General features: G+C 48.6%; 1 protein-coding gene across 1 annotated transcript in view; it reads left to right on the forward strand.

Moving 5' to 3' along the window:
- The window catches only part of PLPP3 (phospholipid phosphatase 3), a 65,195-nt gene that overhangs the window by 36,584 nt on the left and 14,160 nt on the right, over window positions 1-14,451 (forward strand). Inside the window, exons 3-4 of the mRNA XM_054165134.1 lie at window positions 6,603-6,886; window positions 9,073-9,130. Coding sequence (XP_054021109.1) covers window positions 6,603-6,886; window positions 9,073-9,130 — 342 coding nt within the window. The remainder of the gene's footprint in view (window positions 1-6,602; window positions 6,887-9,072; window positions 9,131-14,451) is intronic.

A 14,451-nucleotide genomic window follows, 5' to 3' on the forward strand; every position in this document is an offset into this window, starting at 1 on the left:
TGCTTTCTGCTGGGAATACCTCCATCATTTCCTCATCTCTCCATCATTTCCTGACAGCACACACTCACTTAGCAAATGAGGCCCCCAAAACTTGTTCCTATTCTCCCTCCCTCCATCCTCAAAACAAGCCTGAAAGGTGCCAGACCCCCAATTCTATAAACACAGCCAAGTTTTACCCTGCAGGTGAATTACCCCTGAGTGTGGAAAAGCCATAAAAATGAAATGAAAAAGCCTCTCATTTTCACATTACTGCTGGAACTATCAGCACACTGGCTCCATGCAGAGTGTGCTTCTGATCAGTAATGAGGCTGTGGCAAATACAGGAGTTGGAAGAGAAACTGGAAACATAATCAGCCGCCTATGTGATCCATCAGCTTTCTGCCACCAAACAGCAGGTCAATTAAAAGGGAAAGAAAATCCCCACAGACTTAGATGTTTCTGCCCTGGTTTCACTGTGCCCACAACAAATGTAATTGGATAAGGTAAATTCGAAAGCTCAGTTATTTGCTGTGAAGTGATACAAATGGCTAACGAGGAATTGAAGCAACAGATTTCTTTGCTATGGCAGCCTGTGTGGAAAATTCAAGTCAGCCTGACCTCTCTTTTTTATTTCAGATGCAACCCAGATACCAGAATAGCATAATAGGAATTCCTTCCAAATCCACAAAGCACTGATTCCACTCCTTTTGCTCACAGTGTTTGCCTTTGGAAGGCAGGGCAGCGGTTCTGAGGACTTCCAGAGGGCTGGTGTTTGGGTTGGTGCAGCCAAAATTTCATGCCCTTGCTTTATGTGGTGTCATGGGCAGTCAAGCCTGGGGTAAAAAGGTCCAGGCCATATTTTACATGGCTTGAGGACACCCAGAGTGCTCATTAAGTAAATGGCAGAGGCGAAGACCTTTGCTTCCATCAGCATGTGAGAGGATATGCATTTGGTTTGAATACCTTTCTATTTACTGACTTCAGGCAAATTTCCATGCAGATGACCCTGGAGAGGCTCATGCCCCCCAGGGCTGTGCACTCTTACATCTCTCCTGACTGCTCTTCTTGCTGAGAGATGGTTAATTGGATGGGCACAGAAGCATGAAGATAGTCCCTGGGATGGCAAGGGGAAGGTGATTCTTTCTCCTGAGCTTCATGTGACATGGTGGTAGAAGCCCCATCCCCAGAAGTTTTTAAGGCCAGGCTTGATGTGGCTCTGAGCAACCTGATCTAGTATGAGGTATCTCTGCCCATGGCAGCGGGGTTGGAACTGGATGATCCTTGAGGTCCCTTTCAACTCTAAAAAAATCTATGATTCTGTGACAATAGCATGGGCAATAGGTATTTCAGCATGGTTGGGCAGGGACTGGATTGAGAACAGCCCTGAAGAAAAGGACTTGGGAGTGCTGCTGGATGAGAAGCTCAACATGAGCCACCAGTGTGCACTTGCAGCCCAGAAAGCCAGTCACATCCTGGGCTGCATCAAGAGAAGCATAGCCAGCAGGTCGAGGGAGGTGATTCTCCCCCTCTGTGACACCATTGCCATGGTGCCCTGTGTCCCCACAACTGACAGCTCTGGAAAGTCTTTGAGAAACACCTAAGAACATGAATTTCTTAGGTGATGTAAGTTACACAGCTGGATGAGCTGGTTGTTCTGCAGTGTAAAGTGATAAACTTCAATGTGATTAGACACAGAGAACATTACACCCGAGGCATAAGTGATTAGAAAAGCTCTGAAAGTAATTAGAGGCTAATTGGATTGCTGGAGATACCTTGTAAAATGGGCAGGACAACCAAAAGCCCACAGAAGGCATTCACAGACAGACAAGTTGTGCTGTTGGCTTCTCTTTAGGCCCATCCTTCTAAAACGTGCGTGTCAGTCCCCCAGGAGCTCTGCCCATCACATAGGTGAGGCACAGGTGCCACGTGGGTGGCTCACAGGAAGTACAAGGCATTAAGAAGAGCTCCATAGCTTTAGGACTCGTTTGCTTTTTTCCAAGATGTCCTCTCAGCCCATGCACATCTGTGCTGCATTAGTTTTTTCACAGTTTTGCTTTATCTGGGACAGCAGTGCCAAGAAAAGAAGCTTACCCAATTTTGAGCTTCTCATTAAGGTTGAGCCATGGCTTTAACTACGCAGGGAGAGTTCACGGCTGCCCAGCAGCACGTTACAAAGGGAATGGAGTCTCCAATTTACAATCTGCTACATGTGTGCAATTACCCAGACCACCAAGGGGGAGAGAAAAATATTAATCCCCAGACTTTTGTTGCTCCCATGTTTGAAATTGTCACATGCCTCTGCCCAAGCCAAGAGCCTCAGGCATACGTGGATCTGTTCTGTGAGCTTGGAGTAACGGCACATCTGCCAGTATCAGATGTCATCTTTAATTCAACTCCTCTCCCCTCTGCAAAAGCCATGAGTCTTGAGACTTGTAGCTCTCCTTCTTGTGAGTTTAGGCTTTTGGGAGCCTCCGTGTCACAGGATCACAGGATGTTAGGGGTTGGAGGGGATCTCCAGAGATCATCGAGTCCAAGCCCCCTGCCAGAGCAGGACCAGAGAATCTAGCACAGGTTGCACAGGAATGCATCCAGATAGGGCTTTAAAGTCTCCAGAGAAGGAGACTCCACAACCTCTCTGGGAGTCAGAGAGGATTAAGATGATGCTGGAGTGGGTTAGCTGCAGCTCCCCAGACAGCCCTTGGTGATGACCAGATCTCCAAGAGTAAATTTCAGAAGTGATTGCCCAAATGGTGGTGTGGCCACCCAAAGTATTTCTGTGCATGGCCATGGAGGGTTGTAGCTTGGTCTTTATTGTTGAGTCACAGAACCACAGAATGTTAGGGGTTGGAAAGGACCTCAAAAGATCATCCATTCCAACCTCCCTACCAGAGCAGGATCACCCAGAGCAGGGCACACAGGAATGCATCCTGGTGGGTTTAGAATGTCTCTAGAGGAGACTCCACAACCTCTCTGGGCAAGCTGTTCCAGGGCTCTGGCACCCTCACAGTGAAAAAAATTTCCCTTCTGTTCCTGTGGAACCTCCTCTGCTCCAGCTTGCACCCATTGCCCCTTGTCCTATCATTGGACATCACTGAGCAGAGCCTGGCTCTGTCCTCCCCACACTGCCCTGCACATCTTTATAGACATGAATGAGGTCGTCCCTCAGGCTCCTCTGGTCCAAGCTAAAGGGCCCCAGCTCCCTCACCTTTCCTCAGCAGAGAGATGTTCCACTGCCTTCAGCAGCATTGGGGTTCTGCACTGGACTCTTTCAAGCAATTCCCTGAGGCCCTTCTGGAACTGAGGGGCCCAGAACTGGATACAATATTTTAAATGAGGCCTCACCAGGGCAGAGCAGAAGGGCAGAAGAGCCTCTCTGGACCTACTAACCACAGCCCTTCTAATCCACCCCAGGATGCCATTGGCCTTCTTGGCTACAGGGGCATATTGCTAGCTCATATTAAATATCTGTATTGCTGACTTCTTACTCTAGTTGTATCATAGAATCAATAAGGTTGGAAAGGACCACAAAGATCAAGTCCAACCTGTCACCCAAGACCTCATGACTACTAAACCATGGCACCAAGTGCCACGTCCAGTCCCCTCTTCAACACCTCCAGGGATGGTGACTCCACCACCTCCCTGGGCAGCACATTCCAATGGCTAACAACTCTCTCTGTGAAGAACTTTCTTCTCACCTCCAGCCTAAATTTCCCCTGGCGCAGCTTGAGACTGTGTCCTCTTGTTCTGGTGCTGGTTATCTGGCAGAAGAGACCAACCCTCTCCTGGCTACAACCTCCCTTCAGGTAGTCATAGATAGCAATAAGGTGTCCCCTGAGCCTTCTCTTCTCCAGGCTAAACAACCCCAGCTCATGTGCCCACCTGGGCACACTGCTGGCTCGTGTTCAGCCTACTGTCAATCAGTGCCCCCAGGTCCCTTTCTGTTCGGCAGCCTTCCAGCCACTCCGACCCCAGCCTGTAGCTCTGCATGGGGTTGTTGTGGCCTAAGTGCAGCACCTGGCACATGGACTTGTCTTTTCCAACCTGGTTAATTCTGTACTCTGTAAAGCCTCCTTAGCTGCAATTTCAGCTGCCTTTAGGTTGAGCCGAGGGGTTTTTTCCAGCAGTGATACGACCGAGTCCAAACAACACAGCTTCATCTTCTCTCCGTCTAACTGCAATGCTTTTCTAGTTTGCTTCTTTCCAAAGGTTGTGCCAAGCTTTTTAAAAAAGGTAGGCAGGGGCCTTGTCTCCTGCACACCACTGGCAGGCTGCCAGGCCAGGAGGAATACTGCTGGCTGCTCCAGAAAGGGATTAACTTGAAGGCATTTTTCCTGACAGTTAATTTTACATCTCGTGGCCCTGGTGACTAGAGAGAGGCAGGGACAAGGGCTGGAAAGAAACAACCCACCTCACTTCCTCGATTTATTACTTGGGTATAAAAACATTTCAAGTAATGAATAAAATCCTAAAGCTGTAAATCTGGAGCTCAGAACCTAGGTGTGTAGCAGAGAACAATTTAAGCCTTTGCCTCTTTGGGAGAGTGAGATATTTGGAGTTATTTCACAGCCTGATTTTCATTAACCTGCCTCTAAAGAGTCAGGGCTATGAAAAGGCCTTGTCCTCTGCTCCCTGACAGTGATTTATGGCCACCCTGACACAAGAAAAACATCACAGAATCATTAAGGTTGGAAAAGACCTCTAAGACCATCAAGTCTGTCAGCCCAGCACCACCATGGCCACTAAACCATGTCCCCAGGTGCCATTTCTGCACATTTTTTGAACACCTCCGGGGGTGGTGAGTCCATCACCTCTCTGGGCAGCCTGCCTTACTGCCTGATCAATCTTTCAGTAAAGGCATTTTTCCTGATACCCAACCTAAACTTCCCCTGGGTGCAACTTGAGGTCACTTCTTCTTGTCCTAAAGTTGCTGAAACACAATGGTGAGACTTTCAAAACCCACCTGGATGTATTCCTGTGTGACATGCCGTAGGTGATCCTGCCTTGACAGGGGGGGTTGGAGTTGATAATCTCTGGAGGTCCCTTCCAACCCTTAACATTCTGTGATTCTGTGACCCCTGGAAATGTCCAGAAGCAGCTGGTGTTTACAGAGGCTTTGAGCAGCAAAATTTCAGGCAGAATGTGAAAAGCTTTGGGGCTTTCTGAGGCTTCTCCTGCTGCGTTCCTGGTTTTCCGAGAGGAAGATAAGCAGGCTTTGAGATTGTTCATTTGTTTTCCTCCAAAATCAGTTTGATAAGAGGGTAGTGGATCTGAGCTCTCCTTCCCAAACACAGACTAGATTCTTCATCTGGTTTGTGCTTGATTTAGTTTTTTGTTTCCACTATGCTGGAACAGATCTGAGGTGGTGTTTCAGTCCCGTGAAGTTATGCCAACAGGCTACATCAAAATCTGGCTTCTCTGTCTTTTCTCCTTTGGCAATCTTTGTTTTCCTTTAGACAACATTTTAAGCATTGCATTCTCTTCTTGAGAGGGAAGAGGAGGAGGATGGAGAGGCACTGGGTATAGGCTCTCCCCTGGAATAGTATCCCAATAGAAGCAGTGGATTCCCCTAGAGTAGGCAGTTTTAAGACTCAGCTTGACAGGGTGCTGGGCCAGCTCATTTCAACTAAACTAAGTAAGGTTGGATCAGATGATCCTTGAGGTCCTTTCCAACCTGGCATTCTCATCCCCTCCTTCCTCACCATAGAAGCAGATTCCTAGTTTGAGATGCTTGAAGTGCCACGAGCTGGCTCACCCCATGCCACACCAAGGGCTTCCTGGGGTGTATTAGAAGGGCAGTGGTTAGTAGGTCGAGAGATGTTTTCCTGCTGCTCTACTCTGTCATGTTGTACTCTGCATCTGGAATATTTTGTCCAGTTCTGGGCCCCTCAGTTCCAGAAGGACCTCAGGAAACTGCTTGTGAGAGTCCAGTACAGAGCCACAGAGATGCTGAAGAGAGTGGAACATTTGCCTGCTGAGGAAAGGCTGAGGGCGCTGGGGCTCTTTAGCTTGGAGCAGAGGAGCCTGAAGGGTGACCTCATTCATGTTGATGTGTTGGGAGGACAGAGCTGGGTTCTGCTCAGTGATGTCCAATGCTAGGACAAGGGGCAGTGGGAACAGAAGGAAAAACTTTTTCCTTATGAGTGTGCCAGAGCACTGGAACAGGCTGCCCAGAGAAGTTGTGGAATGCCCTTCTCTGGAGACGTTCCACACAGTCTCAAGCTGCACCAGGGGAAGTTTAGGCTCAAGGTGAGGAGAAAGTTCTTCACTGAGAGAGTCGTTTGTCATTGGAATGTGCTGCCCAGGGAGGTGATGGAGTCACCATCCCTGGAGGCGTTCAAGAGGGGATTGGACGTGGCACTTGGTGCCATGGTCTAGTCATGAGGTCTGTGGTGACAGGTTGGACTTGATGATCTTTGAGGTCTCTTCCAACCTTGGTAATTCTGTGATTGTGTGATTCCAAACCCACCAGGATGCATTCCTGTGTGCCCTGCCCTGGGTGATCCTGCTCTGGCGAGGGGGTGCTGGAGTGGATGATCTTTCCAGGTGCCTTCCAACCCTTAACATTCTGGTTTCGCACAGCGCCTTTGCTCCTCTCTAAGCTCCCGGTTGCTTTTCCTTTGCAGATCATAACAGGTGAGCTCTACCGGATCCACTACCTGAAGGAGAAGTCCCACTCCTTCATCCAGAACCCCTACGTGGCAGCTCTCTACAAGCAGGTGGGCTGCTTCGTCTTCGGCTGCGCCATCAGCCAGTCCTTCACAGACATCGCCAAAGTCTCCGTCGGGCGCTTGCGGCCGCACTTCCTGGAGGTTTGTGATTTGGATTTCTCCACCATCAACTGCGCTAAGGGAGTTTACATCCAAAACTACACCTGCAGGGGAAGCGACAGCAAAGTCCAGGAAGCCAGGTGAGAGCCCAGCGCCGTGGCTTGCTGCCACAGAAGCGGTGTCTTGCTCTGCATGCGTCTTGGGGGTTCTCTGCCCGCAGTAGGATCACAGATCACAGGATGTTAGGGGTTGAAAGGTGTGGTGGGTTGAAATTTCACACCCCCTAACATTAAATTTGCCAGACCAGCTCGGTGTGGAAGCAAATGAAAGCTGTATTTACAAGCAAAACTACAATCTACAAGGGAATGCAGTGAGTATGTACAAAATATCCAGCATGTACAATATCTACAGGTATTCATGATTGACAAACAGCACAGGACAACCCCTGGTCACAGACCAGGGGAAGCTACTAGCTTCTCCTTCTCTGCCCCCTGCCACTCCCCTGTACAAAAGGGAGAAGAGACAGAAGCAGAGAAGTTAATACCAAAACAGTGCAGCCAAGGTCAAGCAGAAGCAAGTTAGCATCTCTGCCAGAGCCAAGAAATGAGAATAGAAGAGAAATTGTTTTGGTACAAGCAGTTTAAGTTCCTTATCTCTCCAATGGGATTGTTTAGAATTACCTTTATTTTCCTTTTGACACCCTATAGTGATTTATTTACATTTTACTACTTTTCTGTCCAAGATCTGTGAAAAATTTTTAAAGGCATAGCCTAGAACTACCACAGAAGGGACCCCTGAAAATCATCGAGTCCAACTCCCTGCCTGAGCAGGACCATAGAATCCATCACAGGCCTCACTGGAACACATCCAAATGGGTCTTGAAAGTCTCCAGAGGAGACTGACTCCACAACCTCTCTGGGCAGCCTGTTCCAGTGCTCTGTCACCCTCACAGTGAAGAAGTTTCTCATGTTGAGGTGGAACCTCCTGTGCTGTAGTTTGTATCCATTACCCCTTGTCCTATCACAGGATGCAACTGAGCAGAGCCTGCCCCCTCCCTCCTGACAGTGCTTTTTCTGTGGAGGCTGCCACTCTGGCTGCCAGTAGCGGGCAGTTTCCCTTGGGAACTGTGGGACTTGGCTCAGCAGTATTTCTTTTCCTTTCTCTTTACTCCTACACTATTGTTTCTCCAAGTGATTGCTCAATGTGGGAATTCACCCTAAGAGCTGAACTCGTGGGGAGCAGCTCAAGCTGTCCCATGCAGCAGAGCAGAGGACTTCTTGAGGTGCCACAGGCCAGTGCCTCCTCTTCCAAGCTCTCTTGTCAAATCCATCAGATACTCAATTTTGATGTTTCCAGGGGTGTGTTTCACACACTGCAATGAAGCAACCAGAGAACCTTCTCACTTCCTTACGGCTTCCTGGTTAGTGGGAGGCGAGACGATGAGTTGTCAGGCTGTCCTGGAAATATCTGCTGTCCCAAGAGTACACCAGGAAGGGACAAACAATGCAGCATCCTGTCCATCCGTTTGCTTTCTGCCTTGTGAGCAAGTAGGGCGGAGAGCAGCAGGGCTTTTAGAACCCCAATGACTGGGGGGCGGTTGGGGGTGCCTCTGCTTTGGCACCCTCTTGGTGACAGCAGGCAAGTTACAATCCTGAAGATTATAATACTTGATCTAGTGGGAGGTGTCCCTGCCCATGGAAGAGAGGTTGGAATTAAATGATCTTTAAGGTCCTTCCCACCCCAAACCATTCTGTTCTTCTACCTCTCTGCTCTGCCTTGGTGAGGCCACACCTGCAATACTGTGTCCAGTTTTGGGTTCCCCAATTCAAGAGAGACAGAGACTTGATGGGGAGAATCCAATGGAGAGCCACAAGGATGATTAGGGGAGTTGAGCTTCTCCCCTATGAAGAGAGACTGAGAGCCCTGGAGCTGTTTAGTCTTGAGAAGACTGAGAGGGGATCTCACCAATGTGTATAAATATCTGAGGGTGCGTGTCAGGTGGAGGGGGCCAAGCTCTTTTTGGTGGTGCACAGTAATAAGGAACAACAGGTTCAAACTTGGAACATAGAAGGTTTCACCTCAGCATGTGGAGAAACTTCTTTACAGTGAGGGTGCCAGAGCCCTGGAGCAGGCTGCCCAGAGAGGCTGTGGAGTCTCCTCTGGAGACTTTCAAAACCCACCTGGATGCATTCTTGTGCATGATCCTGCTTTGGCAGGGGGGGTGGACCTCATGGTCTCTGGAGGTCCTTTCCACCCTCTAATGTAGTGTGATACTGTGATTCTGTGATTGTAGTGGCTGGTTCTTAGTACCTGCTTTGTTTTGCAGGAAATCCTTCTTCTCCGGGCATGCATCCTTCTCCCTCTACACCATGCTGTATTTGGTGGTAAGTAACCTCAGCATTGCTTGAGATTGAGTTGATTTATCCCATGTCCCCATTTCCAGAGGCATTCACCCACGTTTGGCAGCAGCAACAGCGTGATGAGTGTCAGAGAGAGGGCTGGTTGAAAAAAAACAAAGAGCCTGAACAAGCTGGTGGTGGAAAGGTCCAATCTCAGCCCCTGTGGGGTTCTTGGGGATGCAGGCTCCAGGGCTCATAGGCTAACTGAGTTGAGGTTGTTCAGCCTGAAGACCGTAAGGCCTTAAAGTGGCCTTCCAGTACGTGATAGAGGCCTGCAGAAAAGTTGAGGGGAGACTCTTTACAAGGGCATGTAGCAATAGGACAAGGGGCAGTGGTTTTAAACTAGAAAAGGGTAGGTTTAGATTGGATGTTAGGAAGAAGCTCTTTATTATGAGGCTGGTGGAACACTGGCACAGGTTGCCCAGGGAGGTGCTGGAGGCCCCATCCCTGGAGACATTCCAGGTGAGGCTTGATGGGGCCCTGAGCAACCTGATCTTGTTGGCAATGTCCCTGCTGACTGCAGAGGGATTGGACTGGATGACCTTTAAAGGTCCCTTCCAACCCAGTGCATTCTGTGATTCTGTGATAACTGAGGTGTGAAGCTTTGGGATGGAGCCAAGGCTGCAATTAAGTCCAAATCCTGCTAAATCTGCAGACGACCTGTGCAATTTTGCTCACCCCACGTTGTGGTTTCCACCAAGGAGAGTTTGAGGCGAGCCAACACGGTCCATCACTTGGAGGGGGACGATGTGCTGTTGGGATAGGGGTGAAGGCTGGTTCCCAAATGTGCCAGAGGAGCAGGTGGAGCAGCCTCTGCCTGCCTGGATCCGGAGGGGAGGGCTGGGACTTGTTTTTCTTTGTCAGTGAGAAATGGCTCTACCCTTCCTGTGCTGGGGCTGGGGTGGCTGCCAAGATGCTTCCTGCCAGGGCTGCAAGCCCTGAGAGGCTAGACCCACTCAGAGCATTTTGGGGTGAATCAGGATAGTCATTTCTGCTTGGTTAAAAATATCAAATGTGAGTTTTCCTCTGTGAGCAGTGCTTCCCCTCCCATCCCTTTCTCCTCTGAAAAGATAAGTGACTGCTGCTCCTTCCTCCTCCTCAGCCCTGGATCCCCCTTCCCTGGGAGGAAGTTCTGTAATTGCTAAGTTTTTTCCTGGCTGTTTGGGATAGCATATTAAATTATTTCCTTTTGTTTCCCCCCTTTGGTTTTGTTTGGTTGTTTGGTTTTTTTTTTTGTTTTAGTTTTGGAAAACTTTGGAATTTCTTCAGGAAACATTTTGGCTCTTTGCTCCCAGCTGTGTTAGAGCAGAGCCACTGCAGTGATGCTTCTCAGGAGGCTCAGCCCACTGCTGCTGCCATCCCAGAGCTTTCTGAGCTGACTATGGCAACCATCGCTCACTCTGGCATTTATTTATCTCCTAGGAGGTCTGTGGGCTGTCAAATAAGTCAGCCCCAAGATGCTTTTGAGTTTAGCATCTGAAAAAGCAAGGACTGCCAGTCCCTGTTAAGTTGGGACTTAGCCACCAGGTTTCTCTCCAAATACTCATCAAGATTTGGGTTGTCCATTCAGGTACTTTTTTAGGAGATGCTGCTGTGTGGCCTTTGTGGAAGCCAAGCCTGATGCTTTCCCTTCTGCCCAGGATCATGCTCTGCAGCATCTCTCAGGGCAGCAGACAAACCTAGGGGGCTGTGCCCAGCTTTGCAAGCAGTCACCCCCTCCCCACATTTCCCCCCCCACTCACTTTGACAGCGACTGCCCAAAGCTGCTGGAGCTTGACCCTGTTCCACAGGGCACCAGTCAGACCATGCTGCTTCACCTTTTTTTCCCCATGTTTTTCTGAAAATCCAGGAGTTATGAAGCAGGAGAGAAACAAACCCAAGTGCTGGTGGCAGGGGGTGCACTGGAGACCCCAAAACTACAGCGTGCATGCAACATTCCGCTGAGATGGATGGAAAACCTTCATGGCTCATTTTCCAGCATTGCTCTGCACCAATGCCTGCTGCCTGATTTTCTTTCTAACTTTGCAGCAGGCTTCAGAAGTGGCATTTTTGGCTCCTGCCCATGGCTTTGGAGCAGAAAGCTGCCTTGGATCTCTCTTTGCTGCCCCTTCCCTGTCCCCATGTGGGAGCATTTGAACTGTTCCCGTTCAGCAGCCTCTGTCCTTCTGCCCCCTGATCTGGGGCAATAGGCTGCTCTATTTAACCCTCTCCATGGAGAGGTTTTGACACCCACTCCCTTAAGAATTATTTTATATTCTATTTGATTTCATTTTATTCTGTTTTAGTTCTGATTTGATTTGATTTCATTTGATTTCATTTGATTCTATTTTATTTCATTTGATTCTGTTTTATTTCATTTTATTTGATTTTATTTCATTTGATTCTATTTTATTTCATTTTATTTTTGTGTATTATTAGTATTATTACTTTATTTTATGTTACTTTTTGCCTTGTGCCTAACCTGAGGTAAGGCTGGTAGCAGGTTCTCCCTGACCAGCTGCTTGGCTGCCTTGTGCTTTAAAAAGGCAGGGGAAAAATTCTCTCAGTTGCTTGGTCACAAATTGAAGGGACAATAAATGGAGACATTACAGTGTGATGTAGTGCATAGCAGAGAAAGAGGATACTATGATCTTAAAGGGTCTTTTCCAACTGAAATGATTCCATGGTTCTAACTTACCTAGCAGCAAGCCTCTGCTCTCCATCACTCCAACCCCCTGGCCAGAGCCTGAATGAAAAACCTGACAGAAATAAAAACAACAAAAAAAGGAGGCAGAAAAGCTGTCATGGTGAAGAGGCTGATAATATCCAAAGATAAGTTTAAAAAGATGTAATAAAATGAGGTTATAATAACCCAGAGCAATTATATTTAATGCAAAATAAACCCCACTGTCTTGCCCAACTTCAATGAATGAATGAATGAATGAAGGTTTTTGGAAGCCTCTTTAGAGATGTGCCATCCACCGTGCCAGAGCCTGTAGGAGGAGGTGGGTTTGATGGATTTAATCAGGGAATCATCTCAATCAAACCAAGAATGGTTCTTCTGCAGTTCCTGGGAAGTGAGGGCTGTGCCACAGCAGGTTGCTGCCAGCGCTCTTGAGTGCCAAGAATTTGCCAGGAGCCTTTGGAGAGTTGGGGGTTTGCAGGGCTGAGCGTGTCATGCCAAGGCTTGGCTGATTGGCTGCATCCTGAGCGCATTCCCTGTCCAACAATGCTTCATATTTCAAGGAGAAGTCACTTCCTCTCTTTCCTGGCCTTCCCTGTCTTCACTCTTAAAGCCTATTCCCATTATAATGTTTTCAAGCATTGCCTCACCTGATGGTAGATGCTGCCAGAAAGCTTTAGGAGGTCTATTAATAAACACCACGGTTCCCATGCATCCCACAGGGCTTCTCCTGCACCACAGGGCTGGATTGTCCCAAGTATTTGGTAGCCAGGGGACGGGTGACCACAGCTTCCCCATTGCCTGCCACAGAGGCACTGACCTGTGGTGTCCTTCCATAGGTGAACCTGTGGAAGGATCATTATTTTTGACAGACTGAGAGAGTTGGGGCTGTTCAGTCTGCAGAAGAGAAGGCTCCAAGGAGACCTTGTTGTGGCCTTCCAGTATCTGAAGGGGCCCTGCAGGAAACCTGCTGAAGGATTATATGTTTTAGGGTGTCAGGGATTGATAGGACTGGGGGGAATGGAGCAAAACTAGAAATGGGTAGATTCAGCTTGGATGTTAGGAAGAAGTTCTTCCCCATGAGGATAGTGAGACACTGGCACAGGTTGCCCAGGGAGGTGGTGAAAGCCTCATGCCTGGAGGTTTTTCAGGCCAGGCTGGATGTGGCTGTGAGCAACCTGCTGTAGTGTGAGGTGTCCCTGCCCGTGGCAGTGGGGTTGGAAATAGATGATCCTTGAGGTCCATTCCAACCCCGACAATTCTATGATTCTGTGGGAAGCAGTTTGGCCACAGGCTCCCAGTAGGAAAACAGGGATTGATGACAAGCCCCAGCAGGGTTTAGGGGAAAACTCCCACAGAAGGGTGCCTGCAGCACAGCACAATCTCCCGGGGGTTAGTTTGAAATGCTGAGACTTCAGGGCTCAGTTTCTTGCAGCCTTCTTGTCACCAAGAAGAATCAATTAGCATCAGGTCTTTGTATAAAAAATTTAAGGGGGGAAATTACTCTTGGGCGATCCTCTTTGTCTTAATTTTCCTTGCTTTGTTACTTGCTGGCCGAGCGAGCCAGTCACACATATTTATAGCAGGCTGAGGAAAGAGGAGGGGCATAACACCTACAGCTACAGTTCAGTGTCTGAAGGGGACCTCCAGGAAGGCTGGGGAGGGACTGTTTAGAAGGTGTTATGGTGACAGGATGAGGGGCAGTGGTTTGAAACTGAAGCAGGGGACATTTAGGTTGGACGTAAGGAAGAAGTGCTTAACAACACCTTTGGTACTGGGAGGTCTTTGCCTTCCTCTTGACCTTTTCTTCTGACCAGCTTGCTGCTAAAAGTGGAATTTTGCAGTTGCCCTTGCTCAGCTGGCTTTGTCCAGCCAGGGCAGTGCATTACACTGGGGTGAGCTGGAGCTGGGGATGGTTGTCCTTCCTATGGCTATGGGTACCACTGATGCAGCTCGGGCTAGAGATGGAGGTAACTTCAGGTCAGATGGTCGGAAACAGGACCAACCATTTCCCAGAAAGAAACTTGAGCTGTGACTAAGGGATGTGGTTGGTGGAGTTAAGCCTTGTGGTGAGGAGAGTGTGAAGAGGATGGGATTTCTGGGTGCAGAAAGCCCCAAGAGCCTGGAGGTGACGCTTTTAGCCCTTGTGTTATGCCAGCTCAATGGGTTTGCCCCGGGGGTTGCGTGTGGCCACAGGCTCTCCTCACCAGCACTGTGGAAGTCCCCTGGCAGAGGAAGAGTGATGTGACTTCCTTCGAGCCATATGCTTTGTGGTAACTCAGTCTCTGCCAGGAGACAGTGAATGGGAGCTCCAAATAACTCAAGCTTCATGTGATTCCATTTCATTCCATCCACCCTTGCTCCCGTTGATGCTCCTTCTGACTTTCACTGCCCTGTGACGATCTGTAGTGGAAATAACCCTGGTTGTGGTATTATTCCTCCATCCTCTCCCACAAAGGGCTCCATTCAGTGCCATGTTCTCATCCAAATCTAGTAATCCTTAAGAGGCAGCACTTCAGATTGACTCCCAGGTCTAAAGAAAAAAGCAAACCATTTCAAAAGCAGTTTCATAGATGAATTGCAAGGAAATTCCCATTTGTTAGTAATAGCACTGACTCAGCTTTCCAGGAAAGTCACATCTTTT

This window comes from Dryobates pubescens, chromosome 11 (assembly GCF_014839835.1).
Source record: "Dryobates pubescens isolate bDryPub1 chromosome 11, bDryPub1.pri, whole genome shotgun sequence".
Classification (NCBI taxonomy): domain Eukaryota; kingdom Metazoa; phylum Chordata; class Aves; order Piciformes; family Picidae; genus Dryobates; species Dryobates pubescens.